Raw genomic sequence first — 18705 nt, 5'->3', positions numbered from 1 at the left:
CTCAAGTTTACGTAGGGTGGAATGTGGGAGGCCGGCCAGGAGTGTGTTGGAATAGTCAAGTCTAGAGGTAACAAATGCATGGATGAGGGTTTTAGCAGCGGATGAGCTGAGGCAAGGGCGGAGACGGGCGATGTTATGGAGGTGGAAGGAGGCGGTCTTTGTTATGCTGTGGATATGTGGTCGGAAGCTCATTTCAGGGTTAAATATGACACCAAGGTTGCGAACAGTGTGGTTTAGCCTCAGACAGATGTTAGGGAGAGGGATGGAGTCAATGGCTATGGAACGGAGTTTGTGGCGGGGACCGAAAACAATGGCTTCGGTCTTCCCAATATTTAACTGAAGAAATTTTTTTCTCATCCAGAACTGTATGTTGGGCAAGCAGTCTGACAATTTAGAGACCATGGAGGGGTCGAGAGACGTGGTAGTAATGTACAGCTGGGTGTCTTCAGCGTACATGTGGAAACTGACGCTGTGTTTTCGGATGATGTTGCCAAGGGGCAACATGTAGATGAGAAATAGGAGGGGGCCAAGGATAGATCCTTGGGGAACACCAGAGGTAACAATGCGGGAGTGGGAAGAGAAGCCATTGCAGGTGATTCTCTGTTTACAATTAGATAGATAAGAATGGAACCAGGCGAGTGCAGTCCCACCCAGCTGGACGATGGTGGAGAGGCGTTGGAGAAGGATGGAGTGGTCAACCGTCTCAAAGGCTGCAGACAAGTCAAGAAGGATGAGGAGGGATAATTTACCTTTGTCACAGTCACAAAGGATGTCATTTGTGACTTTAATGAGAGCCATTTCGGTACTGTGGTAAGGGCGGAAACCTGATTGGAGGGATTCAAACATGGAATTGCAGGAAAGATGGGCATGGATTTGGGAGGCAACAACACGTTCCGGATACACCGTGGGCGGCGTAGCGCCTGAGGCCCGGCCGGAATCACCCGAGCTGAGTTCGCGCTCCCTCCGACCCGAAGAGCTCGGCAGTGACATCCTGCAGAACGGAGAGGCCCGGGTGACAGGAGAGAGTGGAGAAAGCGGAGAGGAGGAGGCCAGCCTTTACCAAGATGGCGGCAATGGCGGGCCGCTGGTTTGGAATCGGGCCCAGCGGGACGGGCGGTGCCTAGCTCGGGCGTGGCTGGCGAGGAGAGGCCGAGGCTTCGAGGCCTGCAGGCAGCTCATCCACCGTGGATGCAAACAACCCGCGAGCGGAGAGGCCGGGGTGACAGGAGAGAGGGGAGAAAGCGGAGAGGAGGAGGAGGGTGAGGGTGGGACTGGGGCCCATGGTTGGACAGAGGCAGAGTTGCTCCATCACAAACAACAATGGCTGCCACTTCCTTTTCAATTTGAAGGATTAGGCCCCGCCCACACACACCATGAAATGCCCCCCGTGACGCAGCGCACTCCCCCCGTAGGATTGGTCAACCTTCACGTCACTCAATGCTAATGAGCGGATTTCCCCCGTATGATTGGCCAACCGCTAATGAGTGGAATTTTGAACGTTTTTTGTCTACTGTCCAAACAATTTTTGTCTGACCAAAAAGTAAATACACCTAGGACACCCTCCTAATCATAACCTTTCTTTTGATATAACATATGTGTAGGTACGCTCGATAACTTTTAAGTGATGCCCGGACAGAGAGACAGACACCACTATCCTTTTATATATATATAGATAGATAGATATATATTTTTTTATAACTCCAAGCAATATCTTCTGTAAGCCGCACTGCCTCCTGCACGGCCGGGCTCCCCCGATGTGCGGCTCACTCAAATCTTTGCGTGCGCGTGGTACCTACAACGTAAAGGCCATTGCGTGGGACCTTGCAGACGGCTGCGCGGCCGCACAGGTTAGCGGGAACATTGACTCCAAGGTATCTCATTGTTTCTATAACTCATTCCTTCCTTCATGGAGAGCCGCCATCGCAGGGTCCAGTTCATGTGTTCTACAGCAGCTCTATATGTTTGCATGGAAGTTATAGAATCATACAGCACAGGAGGCTGCCATTCGGTCCATCGTGCCTGTGCTAGTTCTTTGAAAGACCCTATCCAATTAGTCCCACTACCCTGCTCTTTCCCCAGAGCCCTGCAAATTCTTCCTTTTCAAGTATAGATCTAATTCCCTTTTGAAAGTTACTATTGAATCTGCTTCCACCGCCCTTTCAGGTAGCGCATTCCAGATCATAACAACTGCAAGTTACTTTTATTAATCAACTGGCAAGCTGTGTCTTGCCTGGTGAAAGGATACACAGAAATAAATTTTCGGGACAATTTATGTTCTGTAGATATAAATCGTCCACTTGAAATCCAAAAATCATGTTGATAAAATCATTAACAATATTTTATCCTGGTATAACCAGAAGCATAATAACAAATATCTCCACAACTTGTGACAAACTAAAGAGTAGGAATATTTATCATGTTACACGGTATACGTGCCCGTGGTATACCTCATTTAAACATGAGTAGCATATTTCCGATGCAAAAATAAACCAGGATTGTATTAGAGTCTATAGAATGATATCAAGGCTAAAAGGGTTAAATTAGGAGGTCAGGTTGCATAAACTAGGCTTGTATTCCCTCGAGTATAGAAGATTAAGGTGTGATCTAATTGAGGTGTTTAAGATGATTAAAGGATTTGACAGGATTGAAAGCCGATAAATCCCCAGGGCCTGATAATCTACATCCTAGGGTACTTAAGGAAGTGGCCCTAGAAATAGTAGATGCATTGCTGGTCATCTTCCAAAATTCTATGGACTCTGGAACAGTTCCCATGGATTGGAGGATAGCTAATGTAATCCCACCATTTAAAAAAGATGGTAGAGAGAAAATAAGGAATTATAGACTGGTAAGCCTGACATCGGTAGTGGGGAAAATGCTAGAGTCCATTATAAAAGATGTAATAGCAGAGCACTTGGAAAACAGTGACAGGATCGGACAAAGTCAACATGGATTTACAAAAGGTAAATCATGCTTGACTAATCTACTGGAATTTTTTGAGGATGTAACTGGTAGAATAGATAAGGGAAAACCAATGGATGTGGTGTATTTGGACTTTCAAAGGGCTTTCGGTAAGGTCCCGCATAAGAGATTAGCGTGTAAAGTTAAAGCACATGGGATTGGGGGTAAGGTACTGTCTTGGATAGAGAACTGGCTGACAGACAGGAAGCAAAGAGTTGGAATAAACGGGTCTTTTTCCGAGTGGCAGGCAGTGACTAGTGGGGTACCGCAGGGATCGGTGCTAGGACCCCAGCTATTCATAATATATATTAATGATCTAGACGAGGGAACTAGATGTAATATCTCCAAGTTTGCAGACGACACAAAGCTGGGTGGGCGTGTGTGCTGTGAGGAGGATGCAGAGAAATTCCAGTATGATTTGGACAGGTTGGGTGATTGGGCAGATGCATGATAAATGCAGTATAATGTGGATAAATGCGAGGTTATCCACTTTGGTGGCAAAAACAGGAAGACAGATTATTATCTGAACGGCAATAGATTGGGAAAAGGGGAAGTGCAATGAGACCTGGGTGTCCTTGTGCACCAGTCGCTGAAGGTAAGCATGCAGGTGCAGCAGGCGGTTAAGAAGGCAAATGGTATGTTGGCCTTCATAGTGAGAGGATTCGCGTACAGGAGCAAGGATGTCTTGCTGCAGTTGTACAGGGCCTTGGTGAGACCACACCTTGAGTATTGTGTGCAGTTTTGGTCACCTTATCTGAGGAAGGATGTTCTTGCCATGGAGAGAGTGCAGCGAAGATTCACCAGACTGATACCTGGGATGGCAGGAATGACGTATGAAGAGAGATTGGGTCGATTAGGCTTATACTCGCTAGAGTTTAGAAGAATGAGAGGGGATCTCATTGAAACTTATAAAATTCTAACAGGACTAGACATACTAGATGCAGGAACGATGTTCCCGATGGCGGGAACCAGGGGTCAGAGGATTTTCTTCACCCAGAGAGTGGTGAACCTGTGGAATTCTCTACCACAGAAGGCAGTTGAGGCCAATTCATTAAATATATTCAAGAAGGAGTTAGATATATTTCTTAAAACTAAAGGGATCAAGGGATATAGGGAGAAAGCAGGGACAGGGTACTGAATTTGGATGATCAGCCATGATCTTATTAAATGGCGGAACAGGCTCGAGGGGCCGAATGGCCTACACCTGCTCCTATCTTCTATAGGGTAGATAGAGAGAAACTATTTCCTCTGGTTGTGGGGGAGGGGGCTTTCACTGGTACAGAATGGCTGCAACCCTCCATTTCATTCATATCCCAGGTGTATCTACATTTATACACTTTAGACAAACCTTGTATCCTTGCCTTGTTACTGTTTCTTCTCTCTCTTATAACTCACCTGATATCCCTTTTCCCATCTGCCTCACAACATAAACTAAACCATGGGAATACAAATTAGACCATGTACACCATGTGTGTACCATTGTCATTCATCTCATTTAATGTGAACACAGTTGAGCCAAGGCAGATGAGGTTAGATTGGGTTAGATGAGGTTAGAAGTTCTTCCTCGATTTCCCTTTGAGTGAAGTGGATGAGATTAAATGAGTTTGGTAGCAGCAGTGATCGAATGGATAATACCTGGTCTTTCGAGGGCTGAATGGTCATTTGTCATTCGATGCTTTACGTTCTAATGAAACGATTCAACTGCAGAATGTTCCTGGTCAGACAATATTGATGGTTCCCATGTTTCTAACAGGAATCTGTTGGACAAATAGGTCACTTGTGCATTATTAAAATACCAAAGCTTTTAAATAGGCTTTCTGTATTTAGGTTTTAGTTTTCCTGAATTGGAGTTTAAAAAAAGTAAAATCAGCTGTGAGCAAGTATATGCTTTTTATACAGTCATAAATAACAAAAGGAATGAGATGAGAAAACAACATTGGAAAGTACAAGCATACAATGAAAGAAAGGACTTACATTTCTACAGCATCTTTCATGACCTCAGGACATCCCAAAGCATTTTACAGCCAATGAAGTATTTTTGAAGTGTAGTCTCTGTTGTAATGTAGGGAAACGCATCAGCCAATTTGCGCATAGCAAGGTCCCACAAACAGCAATTACCAGATAATTTTTTTTTAAATGAAAGTGATGTTGGCTGACTTTTCAGCAAAACAATTTTGGAAGAAATAAATGACTTTAATAATCACATAAAGCTGTCTTTAAAAAGCACAATGCTAAAAGGATTGGACGAGCAACTTCTCCACTGCCTCCTTCTCCATTGTTATACATGTGCAACATTCAACTGAGGGTGCACCTTACGTCAGCATTGACCATTGGTAAAAAGATAAAGTGTTACATGCAAGGAATTCATTGTATTGGCTGCTTTGAGATGTTTGAGTGTGATAGGTGTTATATGAAGGCAAATTTGTTCATTTGAGATGCTCCCTACACCAAGCAGTGTTGAGTACGTCACATTATGCAGACATTTGACATTTGTTGGTCTGATCAGGTGTAACTCAAAATTTTGGAATTTATTCTTTTTCAGGGGGCCAGGAAATGATAGAAGAATCATAGAATCTTACAACACAGGAGGCCATTCGGCCCATCGTGCCTGTGCCGGCTCTTTGAAAGAGCTATCCAATTAGTCCCACTCTGCCTGCTCTTTTCTCATAGCCCTGCAAATTTTTCTTTTTAAGTATTTATCTAATTCCCTTTTGAAAGTTACTACTGAATCTGCTTCCACCACCCTTCCAGATCATAACTCGCTGTGTAAATACATTTCTCCTCATCTCCCCCCTGGCTTTTTTGCCAATTATCTTAAATCTGTGTCCTCTGGTTACCAACCCTCCTGCGGGCAGAAACAGTTTCTCCTTATTTACTCCTGATTTTGAACACTTCTATTATGAGGTTGACTGCGTTCACGAGGAACCAAGTGTCTCACCAGAGGAGACGTTTCTTCAGTTGCTGAAGTATCTGGAAAATCCGCATGTGCGGGGGTTGGGCATGGACAAGATTAGGCTCACCTGTGGCATTAACACCACCACCCCCCCCCCCCCCCCAAGTTGAATTGCCCACCGACATTCACTGCTTAGGCTCAGGAGAGTGGGAGGGTTTAGTTTATAAAAAAAAGTGAGGCTGAGAATGCAATAAAGGATTCTGCAGTACGTGTAAAAATGTATGCATTAATGTTGCTGAAAATACACAACCTTGGTTCATATAATACTTTGATCCTTAACCAGTTAATTTGTAGCACCAAACAGCCTTTAGAAAACAAATCTAAAGCTTGAATCATCCCCAGGGCTACAGGAGGTGTTTGGAAATGTTGCTACTTTGACAACTTAAAAGGGGACCCAGACATTTTATTAGATACGTTGAAAAGAACACACACAACACGGGGATGGACAAGCTGGACTTTTCACGTGGTTTTATTTTTGTAATAATGTAATCCCAGCAATCTCACATGACCCGAATTCACAAGACTCCAATCTGACCGGGGGGGGGGGGGCAGGGCTAATTAATCGGGAGTCTATGAGGTCCATGAAAAAAATGAAATCCCATCACTAGTCATGTAAGAAACGGTGACCTGGGGTGGAAGATAGTTAGCAGAGAGCTCACATGAGTTTGAGAATACTTATTTGCAGTGGTGAGTATTATGGGCTTTTCTGTTCATTTAGTAGAAAACTGCCCAGTATTTAAATTCCCCACTGTTATACAAAGTAGCTACACAGCATTCTGCTGGTTTAACAATGTCAGATCAACGAAGTTACAAGCTCTAAATAGCAGAAGTACAATCTAGGTTGGATCTCTGAAGGGGAAAAGGAGAAAGAGAAGTGAGAAAAAAAATAGCTTTAATAATCATGAACCCGTCAAGGACTACAGTAGCATTTTGCATCAAAAAGGAAAATACAACAAGTTTACAACAGTTTGAGTGAACACAGAGTACGAAAACTTTCTATTGGTCAAGGCATTTCTCTTAAATCATATCATCACAGAATGATACAGTACAGAAGGAGGCCATTCAGCCCATCACACCTGTCCCGGTTCTTTCAAAGAGCTTTCCAATTAGTCCCACTCCCCTGTTCTTTCCCCATAGCCTTGCAAATTTTTTCCCCTTCAAGTATTTATCTAAATCCCTTTTGAAAGTTGTTACTGAATCTGCTTCCACCATCCTTTCAGGCAGTGCATTCCAGATCCTAACTAGCTGTGTAATTTTTTTCCCTCGTGTCGCCTCTGGTTCTTTTACCTTAAATCTGTGCCCTCTGGTTACCGACCCTTCTGCCACTGGAAACTGTTTCTCCTTGTTTACTCCATCAAAACCCCTCATGATTTTGAACATCTCCATCAAATCTCCCCTTAACCTTCTCTGCACTAAGGAGAACAACCCCAGTATCTCCACGTAACTGAAGTCTTTCATCCCTGGTACCATCCGAGTAAATCTCCTCTGTACCCTCTCCAAGGCCTTGACATCCTTTGTAAAGTGTGGTGCCCAGAATTGGACAGAATACTGTAGCTGGGGCCTAACCAGTGTTTTAGAAAGATTTAAAAGACAGACTTGCATTTATATAGCGCCTTTCACGACCACTGGACGTCCCAAAGTTCTTTATAGGAAGGGCATCCAAAGCTAGAGCTCCCTGGCATGAATAAAGTTTAGGAGGAAAAATTGGGTCGAGCCCCCTTTAGGGCGCTATCTTCACCGGGGCGCTACTTTTAGTGCCCCAAAAAAGTTAGCGTCCCTGTGCCTGAAATTGGATGGTAGCGCCCCAAGCAGGAGTCGGGCCACTACTGGAAGCACCCCCCTCCCTCGGAGCGCTCCAGCCCAATATTGCGGTGCTACATGCCGCAGCACCACGCGCGCCGGTACATCGCGCCGCGGTACTGCAGGCCTTCCTCCCCTTATTAAAGGGAAGGGGCCTTGCACAGCGTGAACCTGGGCCCAGCTGGGCCACCAGGGAGCAGGGTGCCGGCAAAAGAGCCCAGCACTTACCCCGCAGGGGAAGGGCAAAGGGGGCAGGTACTGGCAGGCGGCCAGCAAAAAAATGGCCGCCCGGCACCTCCCCTTTAAATATAGCCGCCCCAGCCTCATGTACGCCCCCGATCCTGTTGGACATAGCGTCCGGCGGTACATTAGGGGGCACAACCCAAATTTGCGGCCAAGGTGCGAGTGGGGCGCTGCGCATGGCGATGACGTCATTGCTGGAGGCGCAGCGCTGCGGGACACTACTAGCTACCGCCGCTAACCGCCTGCTGAATTTTGCGGGAGGTGTTAGTGGCACCGGGCGCTAGTTGCTTTGCCCCGTTAGCACCCCAAGGGGGCAAAGCAACCAAATTTTGCCCCCATAGAGATTAAAATGAAACTGAACAAGGAGGCTTATGATAAATAACAGAAAATGCTGGAAATACTCAGCAGGCCAGGCAGCATCCGTGGAGAGAGAAACAGAGTTAACGTTTCAGGTCTGGGACCCTTCATCAGAACTGATTCTGATGAAGGGTCATTGACCTGAAACGTTAACTCTGTTTCTCTCTCCACGGATGCTGCCTGGCCTGCTGAGTATTTCCAGCATTTTCTGTTGTTATTTTAGAGTTCCAGCATCCGCAGTATTTTGCTATTGGCTTATGATAAATGTCTGGTTCATAATACAGCAGAGAACCAAGCTGAATACAAAAAGTGCACGGGAGAACTGAAAAAGGAAATAAGAGGGGCAAAGCGAGTGTAAATTAGTGGGTAACATAAAAGGGAATCCAAAAGTCTTTTATAAACATAAGTAATAAAAGGGTAGTCAAGGGAAGGGTGGGGCTGATTAGGGACCAAAAAAGAGATGATCTTGTGGAGGCAGAGGGCATGGCCGAGGTACGAAATACTTTGCATCTGTCTTCACTAAAGAAGGGGATACTGCCAATGTCACAATAAAAGGAGGAGGTAGTAGAGAATTTGGATAGGATGAAAATAGATAAAGAGGAAGTACTAAAATGGTTGGCAGCGCTCAAAGCAGAAAAGTTACCTGGTCTGGATGGGATGCATCCTAGGTTGCTGAGGGAAGCAAGGGTGGAAATTGGAGAGACCCTGGCCACAATCTTCCAATCCTCCTTAGATATGGCAGTGGTGCCAGAGGACTGGAGGATTGCAAATGTTGCACCGCTGTTCAAAAAAGTGGAGAGAGATAAACCCGGCAACTACAGGCCAGTCAGCCTAATGTCAGTGGTGGGAAAACTTTTAGAGACATTAATTAGGGACAAAATAAATTGGCACTTGGAAAAATAGGGGTTAATAATTGAAAGCCAGCACAGATTTGTTAAAGGCAAATTGTGTTCGACGAACTTGATTGAGTTCTTTGAAGTAGTAACAGAAAGGGTTGACGAGGGTAGTGCGGTTGATGATGTGCGACTTTCAAAAGGCGTTTAATAAAGTACCACATAATAGACTTGCTAGCAAAATAGAAGCCCATGGGATTAAAGGGGCAGTGGGCTAAGGGACAGAAATTGGCTAAGGGACAGAAAGCAGAGAGTAGTGGTGAATGGTTGTTTTTCAGACTGGAGGGAAGCGTAACCCGTCCCCCTGCTTCAATTCTCCAGCCATGCATTAACCTGTCTTATCTTACTCCTCCTATACTCACTAGTACGTGGCACTGGGAGTAATCCAGAGATTACTACTTTTGAGATCCTGCTCTTTAACTTCCTCCCTAGCTCCTGAAACTCTGTCTGTAGGACTTCTACCCTTTTTCCTACCTATGTCGTTGGTTCCAACATGGACCATGACTTCTGACTGTTCCCCTTCGCCTCGCAGAATGTTCTGCAGCCGTTCAGTGCTGTCCTTTCCCTTGGCACCAGGGAGGCAACACACCATGCGGGATTCACATAGGTGGTTGCAGAAATGCCAGTCTATCCCCCTGGTTATTGAATCCCTTAGGACCACTGCATTTCTACACTTTGCTGTGTCCTCCTGTGCAGTCAATTGCCCCAACGTGCTCTGGGTGTGCTCTGGACTGTACTCCCCCGAGGTGTCGACACCCTGACCAGTTTTCAGCACTGAAAGTGCCACATTTCCAGAGGATTCCGGCACTGCCCGCCTCTTCCTACCCTGCTGGATGACCACCCACTTGCTATCCTCCTGAACTCTCTGTAGCTGCGGGGTGACCACCTCCTGGAACTTGGCTCCAGGAAATTCTCAGCTTCCCATATGCCCTGCAGCAACTCCAGCCGCTCAAGCTCAGAAACCCCGAGCTTGAGTTCGAGCAACTGGAGGCACTTCCTGCACATGTGGTTATCCAGGACACATGAAGAGTCCTGGAGTTCCCACATGGCACAGGAATTGCAGGCAATGGGTCTCAGCTGTCCCATCATTTTGTTTAAAGTCCATCTACTACAACAAAAAGCATTTATATAGTCACTGGAATGTTATCAAACAAGATCTGACACACAAAGAAATATTAGGACAGGTGACCAAAAGCTTGGTCAAAGAGGTAGGTTTTATGGAGCGTCTTAAAGGAGGAGAGAGAGAGCGAGAGAGAGAGAAGTCCAGAGCCTAGGGCCCAGGAATCTGAAGGCACGGCCGCCAATGGTGGAGCAATTAAAACTGGATGCTCAAAAGGCCAGAATTGGAGGAGCGCAGAGATCTCGGAGGGTTGTAGGGATGGAGGACGTTACAGAGATAGGTGGGGCAAGGCCATGGAGGGATTTGAAAACAAGGATGAGAATTTTAAAATTGAGGCATTGCCAGACCAGGAACCAATACAGGTCAGCGAGCACAGGGGTGATGGGTAAACGGGACTTGGTGCGAGTTAGGATACGGGCAGCAGAGTTTTCAATGAGTTCAAGTTTATGGAGGGTGGGAGATGGGAGGCCGGTCAGGAGAGCGTTGGAATAATCAAGTCTGGAGGTAACAAAGGCATGGGCGAGGGTTTCAGCAGCAGGTGAGCTGAGGCAGGGGAGATGTTAGAGGTGGAAGTAGACGGTCTTGGTGATGGAGTCGATACGTGGTTGGAAGCTCATCCCAGGGTCAAATAGGATGCCAAGGTTACGACCGACCTGTTTCAGTCTCAGACAGTGACTAGGGAAAGGGATGGAGTCGGTGGCTAGGGGACGGAGTTTGTGGCGGGGACCAAGGCAATGGCTTCTGTCTTCCCAATATCTAGTTGGAGGACATTTTTGCTCATCCAGTACTGGATGTCGGACAAGCAGTCTGACAAATTAGAGACAGTGAAGGGGTTGAGAGAAGCGGTGGTAAGGTAGAGCTGGGTGTTGTCAGCGTACATGTGGGACTTGACTTGTTTTCGGATGTTTGTGTTACGTGTATATATGTTTTTAGTTTAGTATCCCCTGGTTCCTATGTATTATTAATGTATACCAGATTTTTATTTACTGCAATTCGGATTCCTTTAATGTTGGTATCCTCTGCTTAGTTAATTTTATCCCCTTAGATCTAATTAATTCATCTGATTATTTATATATTTACTTATTTACTGTTGCCCCTTGGTTTAAATTACTTAGCACCTCCTTCCCCCTCTGCACCAAATTCCCACTCTCACCAAATTCCTGTTGTCACTCCGTTAAGCAAACCACTCTGTTTAGCAGATTCACCCAACTCTCATCAAGCTCTGTGGTTTTGCAGATACCCCTTCAGAAACACACTAGTTACAACTGGTCAGTCAACTTTCAGCTCCGATAATTAACACCTAGTCAGGGACCCACTTACACCTGATTGACTGTTAACTGCCACTGACATGCAGTTTTCTTTTTAAAAAGTAAGAAAACCAGGTTAAATTTCAGTTTGATAAAAACACACTTTCTGCACTACTCACCCACTACTTACCATGAATTCCCACTCTCACCAAATTCCCGCAGCAATAGGAGTTTACAGGTTTTTTTTTTATACAGGAGGTTCGATGATGGAAGGTGTTTTTTTTTTGAAGCTGTAATGAAAATACTGTAACAAAAGGATTATGGATAATTAAATGAGTATCTATTGCCCCCTTCCGAATAAAATCACATAGTGTTGTTTTTCTACCAGCTATCCGTATCATTATTTCCCCCTGCCTTTGTTAGAAGTTCTACATTTAAAACACTCTTCTGGTCCAAAGGATGCAGACTTCCTTCAGCTGTTGGCAGAAAGGAACTTTCCTGGTTTGAGAAGAGAAGCCTGAGTGAAGGACACAAAGGTGAAGCTCTCGCTTTGCTCAAGCCTGACCTTCTTTGCTAGTTTGGGGACCACGGCCCTGAGGGAGCGAAGGCCCATCCGCTGCTCCTCAAACCACACGTTGTCCAGCTGGGAGAAGTCCTTCCTGGCCACGAGGTAAAAGGGCGACTTGGGATCCCGCTGGCTTGGGGGCCGGTGGGTGTACATGTATTTATACAGCAGGCAGTACGGGCACCTCTTGAGTCCTTCCGAGTGCTCGTGGTAGATCTGTCCAAAGCACAGCTTGTTGCTGCAGACCTTGCTCTCTCTTTTGACCATGTCAGTCCGGGCAAAGAAGGGCCTGTTCTCCGCGTCTTTCAGCAGCTCGATGTCCCCGTACATGAGGTCCACGTGCTCCTGCAAGGTTCTCATGTTGAAGTATTGGCTGTTGAACTTCACCACCACGCTCAGCAAAGCCACTGGGTTTGCGTCGCCCAGGTAGCCGGCCTGCCACATCTCCTCCTCGTCCTGGCCGGAGAAGTAGATGATGTTGCGGGATCGTGAGCCAGACAAGCCCGCTTTGTTCAGTAGCCTCAGTTTGTCCTTCAGCTTCTGGGTGGAGGACTTGAAGACGGCGTCGCCGATCGAGAAACCCACGTTGCCGTTCTTCAGCACACGGTCCAGGCCGCGCCGGATGGCATGGAGGGAGGTGGCCAGGAAGTCGGAGCCGTCGGTCTTCCTCACAGTCACATAGAAGTCCTCCAGTAGCTCGTTGAGCTTCGCAGGCGGAATCTTTAACGGAGAGAGAACAGTAAGTAAGTAAATGCTGAAATCACAAGGCTCCTTCAGCGCTCTTCCCTTTTCGTGAACTCTCCTCCTGACCTGGAAAGTGCTGGCTCATGATTGGGGTGCAGTTCCACCGGTGCCAACCACCCTTCAAGCACCTTCCCCAAGTACCTATTCTTTAAGCGTCAGTCTAGACAGTCAGTAGACAGCTTGGTCCTGGAGGCTATCATGGTGAAGCCTGATCCAGTCCCTGCCCATGCACTTTCCTGCAGTTGCCACTAGATACCGGTCAGGAGCAGGGACACTGGCTGATATTCCCCCGCATTCCCTCACATTAGGCTGGGGATACTTCCACCATTGCAGTACCCCTGTCCAGTGCCCTTGCAGAGATCTCTTCAACTCCGCTCAGAATGGGGATCAAACCTGGGTCCTACCACACCCACTGAGCCATCTGGACAGTCCACTGCTCGCTCTTGAGCATAATATTTGTCGTGACTTTTTCTTTGAAGGTATTTTACCCGTTCTTTGTTTCCTGGTCACAGCGCCCATGGCTGAACTGCTTCCAAACCTTTGCCAGTGCAGCTTTACTGTACGCTGGTTACATCAGTAGGGGTGGGAGTGAACTATGAACTCAGACAAGACAGCCGAGATCAGTGAAAAATGAAGTTCAATACAGACAAAGTGCACATTGGAAAATAGAAGGTGCATTTAATCCATGCGCGAGATAAGACATGCTGAGGGGGAAACTGATTTGTCTTATTGCTCAGCGCATTTAAACATTATGAGGTGGTAGGAAACAAAGCAAATAGGATGCTGGTTATATTGCCCCATCAGCTAGATTCAAATTGCCAGAGGTCACACTGAAAGCTGTACAGAATCCTTGGTCAGACTACACTTGTACATTGCTGGTCACTGATCTCTTCCGCACTGCCTCTCTTTACTAATGAGGCGGATTGTGGGTGACAGAGGGGGAGCTACGAGGAACTCTAGGGCTCAGAGTCGTAAAGATACGACCCCGAGGGGACCTCAAAACGTATGCAAGATACTTAACGACAAAGAGAAAGTAAACTTGAAACAGTACTTTCAGATACTCCAGGGCAAGATTCAGGGTTGTAAAGGATAATTTAGGATATACGACAAGAAGTATTTCTTTACACAGTGGGAGATGAATAGTTGGAATGCATTGCCTAAGAAACAACAGCGGGAAGATGATAGGGTTGGTATTGTAGTAGGATGAGATCAAATTCAGCCGACACATAGGGTTACCTACCCTCCAGGAATGTCCTGGCATCTCCAGGGATTGAAGATCAATAGTCTGGACATGGCAAAGAACAACCTCGGAGAAAATCATTAAAAAAATGCAGTGTGACCAAGGCTGGGAGCTGACTATCCAAGGATATTCGATATTTAGGAAGGACAGGCAAAAAGGAAAAGGAGGTGGGGTGACGCTGTTAGTAAAGGATGAAATCAGAGCAATAGTGAGAAAGGATATTGGCTCAGAAAATGAAGATGTAGAATCAGTCTGGGTGGAGCTAAGAAGCACCAAGGGGCAGAAAACATTGGTGGGATTTGTCTATAGGCCTCCAAACAGTAGTGGTAATGTAGGGGACAGCATCAAACTGGAAATTAGAGATGCATGTAACAAGGGTACTACAGTAATCATGGGTGACTTTAAACTACATATAGACTGGCCAAACCAAATCAGCAATAATACTGTGGCGGATGAATTCCTGGGGTGTGTACGAGATGTTTTTTTAGATCAGTACGTTGAGGAGCCAACTAGGGAACAGGCTATCCTAGATTGGGTATTGTGCAATGAGAAGGGGTTAATTAATAATCTTGTTGTGCGGGGTCCTTTAGGGAAGAGTGACCATAACATGATAGAATTCTTCATTAAGATGGAAAGTGAAGTAGTCCAATCCGAAACTAGGGTCCTAAATCTAAACAAAGGAAACTATGAAGGTATGAGGAGTGAGTTGGCTATGATAGATTGGGGAGCTTCATTAAAAGGCATGACGGTGGCTAGGCAATGGCTAACATTTAAGGAAGGAATGCATGAATTGCAACAGTTATACATTCCTTTCTGGCGCAAAAACACAAAAGGAAAAGCGGCCCAACCATGGCTAACAAAAGAAATTAAGGATAGTATTAGATCCAAAGAGGAGTCATATAAAGTTATAAGAAAAAGTAGCAAGCCTGAGGATTGGGAGCAGTTTAGTTCAGCAAAAAAGGACCAAGAGATTGATTAAGAGGGGAAAAATAGAGTATGAGAGTAAACTTGCAAGGAACATAAAAGCGGACTGTAAAAGCTTCTACAAGTATGTAAAAAGAAAAAGATTAGTGAAGACAAATATAGGTCCCTTACAGTCAGAAATGGGAGAATTTATAATGGGGAACAAGGAAATGGCAGAGCAATTAAACAAATACTTTGGTTCTGTCTTCTCGGAAGAGGGCACAAATAACTTCCCAGAAATGCTAGGGGACCAAGGATCTAGTGAGAAGGAGGAATTAAAGGAAATTAGTATTAGTAAAAAAAGTGCTGGAGAAATTAATGGGACTGAAAGCTGTTAAATCCCCAAGGCCTGATAATCTGAATCCCAGAGTACTAAAAGAGGTAGCCATGGAAATAGTGGATGCATTGGTTGTCATCTTCCAGAATTCTGTAGATTATGGAACAGTTCCTGCAGATTGGAGGGTGGCAAATGTAACCCCACTATTTAAAAAAGGGAGAGAAAACAGGGAACTACAGACCGGTTAGCCTAATATCAGTAGTAGGGGATAGAGTCTATTTTAAAGGATGCGATAACAGAACACTTAGAAAATATCAACAGGATTAGACAAAGTCAACATGGATTTATGAAAGGGAAATAGTGTTTGACAGACCTACTGGAGTTTTTTGAGGATGTAACTGGTAGAATAGATAAGGGAGAACCAGTGGATGTGGTGTATTTGGATTTTCAGAAAGTCCCACATAAGAGGTTCCTGTGCAAAATTAAAGCACATGGGATTGGGGGTAATATACTGGCATGGATTGAAAATTGGTTAACAGACAGGAAACAGAAAGTAGGAATAAATGGGTCTTTTTCGGGGTGGCAGGCGGTGACTAGTGGGGTACTGCAGGGATCAGTGTTTGGGCCCCAGCTATTCACATTATATATCAATGATTTGGATGAGGGAACCAAATGTAATATTTCCAAGTTTGCTGACGACATGAAACTACGTGGGATTGTGAGTTGTGAGGAGGGTGCAAAGAGGCTTCAAGGCGATTTAGACAAGTTGACTGAATAGGCAAATACATGGCAGATGCAGTATAACGTGGATAAATGTGAAGTTATCCACTTCGGTAGGAAAAACAGAAAGGCAGAGTATTATTTAAATGGTGATAGATTGGGAAATGTTGATGTACAAAGGGACCTGGGTGTCCTTGCACACCAGTCACTGAAAGCAAACATGCAGGTGCAGCAAGCAGTTAGGAAGGCAAATGGTATGTTGGCCTTCATTGCAAGAGGATTTGAGTACAGGAGCGAGGATGTCTTACTGCAGTTATACAGGGCCTTGGTGAGACCACACCTGGAGTAGTGTGTGCAGTTTTGGTCTCCTTACCTAAGAAAGGATATACTTGCCATAGAGGGAGTGCAGTGAAGGTTCACCAGACTGATTCCTGGGATGGCAGGACAGTCGTATGAGGAGAGATTGGGTCGACTAGGCCTTTATTCACTAGAGTTTAGAAGAATGAGAGGGGATCTCATTGAAACGTATAAAATTCTGACAGGGCTAGACAGACTGGATGCAGGGAGGATGTTTCTCCTGGCTGGGGGGTCTAGAACGAGGGGTCACTGTCTCAGGATTTGGGGTAGGACATTTATGACTGAGATGAGGAGAAATTTCTTCACTCAGAGGTTGGTGAATCTGTGGAATTCTCTACCACAGAAGGCTGTGGAGGCCAAGTCACTGAATAAATTTAAGAAGGAGATAGATAGATTTCTAAACACAAAAGGCATCAAGGGGTATGGGGAGAGAGCAGGAATATGGTATTGAGATAGAGGATCAGCTATGATCATATTGAATGCGGAGCAGGCTCGAAGGACCGAATGGCCTACTCCTGCTCTTATTTTTCTATGTTTTCTCTTTTTTTTGAACACTTTTATTTATTAAAATATTGGAGATGGGGAAAAAGGCTGTTTGACAGGGAAGGGCGGTTGGAGACTGGCGGTCATGTGATGAAACATCCAGGAACACATCCAACCAGAGTTGGCAACCCTACCTACACAAATCGAGCAGCTGCCCTCTCTCTGGGTTGACAACTTGCCTCCACGCGCCACGTCCCCACATGAAGGTGAATGAAGCCGAAACATGTGGACTTCAGGACATGTTCTCCCACTCTTTATGTTAATTCACCGTGCTCACACATTCATCGAATTACATAGAATGCACAGCACAAAAACAGGCCATTTGCCCAACTCTCCATGCTCCATGGTATTTATGCTCCACACGAGCCTCCTCCCATCTTTCTTCATCTCACCCTATCAGCCTATCCTTCTATTCCTTTCTCCCTCATATTTATCTAGCTTCCCCCTTAAATGCATCTATGCTACTCGCCTCAACCACTCCTTGTGGTAGCGAGTTCCATATTCTCACCACTCAATTCAGGCTCCTCTGAATCAGTCCCCTTCTGTAATTCAACCAGGCAAAGAAAAAAAGGTTGAAGTGAGTATTAATCTTTGAAAGAGCTATTCAATTTAGTCCCACTCCCCTGCTATTTCCCCATAGCTCCGCCAATTTTGTTCCCTTCATGTATTTAACAAAACACTTGGGAGTGTCTCGTCTTAATGAAAGCACCAGTTGGGCTGAATGGCCTGTTTGTGTGCTGTACATTCTATGTAATGTCATTCTATCTCAGTATTTGTATGACCTACCTTGGTAATGTCCATGTATTGCTTTAGCTCCCGCGTCACACACCAGTATCTCCACACATTCAGTGAATACAGCGTCGCCTTTGTGGTGTTGGCACTTACAGCGCTTGTGCAGAGCTCCTTCAGTTCTCCATCAAACGTTGGAAACCTGTTGAGTTTTCCAGAAAGGGCTATATAAAACAAAAAAAAAACCACAGGTGACAGCATTGGTTACTTACAAAAGGAACAGTGCATTACACGAACAAACCCACCCCTCTGGTAGGGAAGGATGTCCAGGAGCTGAATGAGACATCATTCAAAATAAAGTGCTGGTTTGATTCAGATTGTGCCAGGCTTAGGGGGGAACAAATTGATCTTCCAACACCATCATCTTCTTGGGTCCTATTAATCCTCAATAATGACTGCATAAATTGAGAGCATACCCTAAATGGCCTCAGGTTGTTAAATCTCTCTATAAATTATGCCCTCATTGTTAAATTATCTATTCTCCTCCCTCTTTCTATTCTTCTGACATCATGTAGCATCTCTAGAGGGCCAGGAGAGCCACTCTGAGGCCTCTGCCAATGCTTCTCTCCAGTGTCTCTATTGACAACACTGTCAGCCAATGAGTTGGAGGCGGGGCGGGACTTACATAAACAGTCTATTATACAGCAGAATCAATTTAAGCAGCGCACTGCAGCAAACAGTTGACTGTCTATTTAAAAAGAGTCTCTACAAACTACAGCAAACCGAACTCATGACCGAAACTACAGCAAAGTCTCTCGATAAAAGCAGGATGATTTCTCCAGTAAAATGTACTGAGTGGAGGATAGTTACAGAATACAAATTGGGCGTAAAATCAATCCCAGTCACTTACAGCAGTGCGGTCTCCAGACGTGATTGACGGGGGAAATTACCCAATCATCGCCATTCTGGCCAGGAATAGTAGTGTCACTGATATAC

General features: G+C 45.4%; 1 protein-coding gene across 1 annotated transcript in view; it reads right to left on the bottom strand.

Annotated features, from left to right (window-relative positions):
* Positions 1-8482: 8482 nt before the first annotated feature.
* Positions 8483-18705, bottom strand: part of kiaa1958 (KIAA1958 ortholog) — a 167153-nt gene continuing 156930 nt past the window's right edge. The window contains exons 3-4 of the mRNA XM_085993108.1: positions 17767-17933; positions 8483-12856 (exon numbers count right to left, since the gene is read on the bottom strand). Of these exons, the coding sequence (XP_085849234.1) occupies positions 12044-12856; positions 17767-17933 (980 nt within the window). The 3' untranslated portion in view covers positions 8483-12043. The remainder of the gene's footprint in view (positions 12857-17766; positions 17934-18705) is intronic.

The sequence above is a fragment of the Somniosus microcephalus genome, chromosome 1 (genome assembly GCF_052327205.1).
Source record: "Somniosus microcephalus isolate GS21.2 chromosome 1, FLI_Smic_1.0, whole genome shotgun sequence".
NCBI lineage: Eukaryota > Metazoa > Chordata > Chondrichthyes > Squaliformes > Somniosidae > Somniosus > Somniosus microcephalus.
The sequence above is the reverse complement of the archived record's forward strand: the minus strand, read 5'-3'. Positions and strand labels throughout refer to the sequence as shown.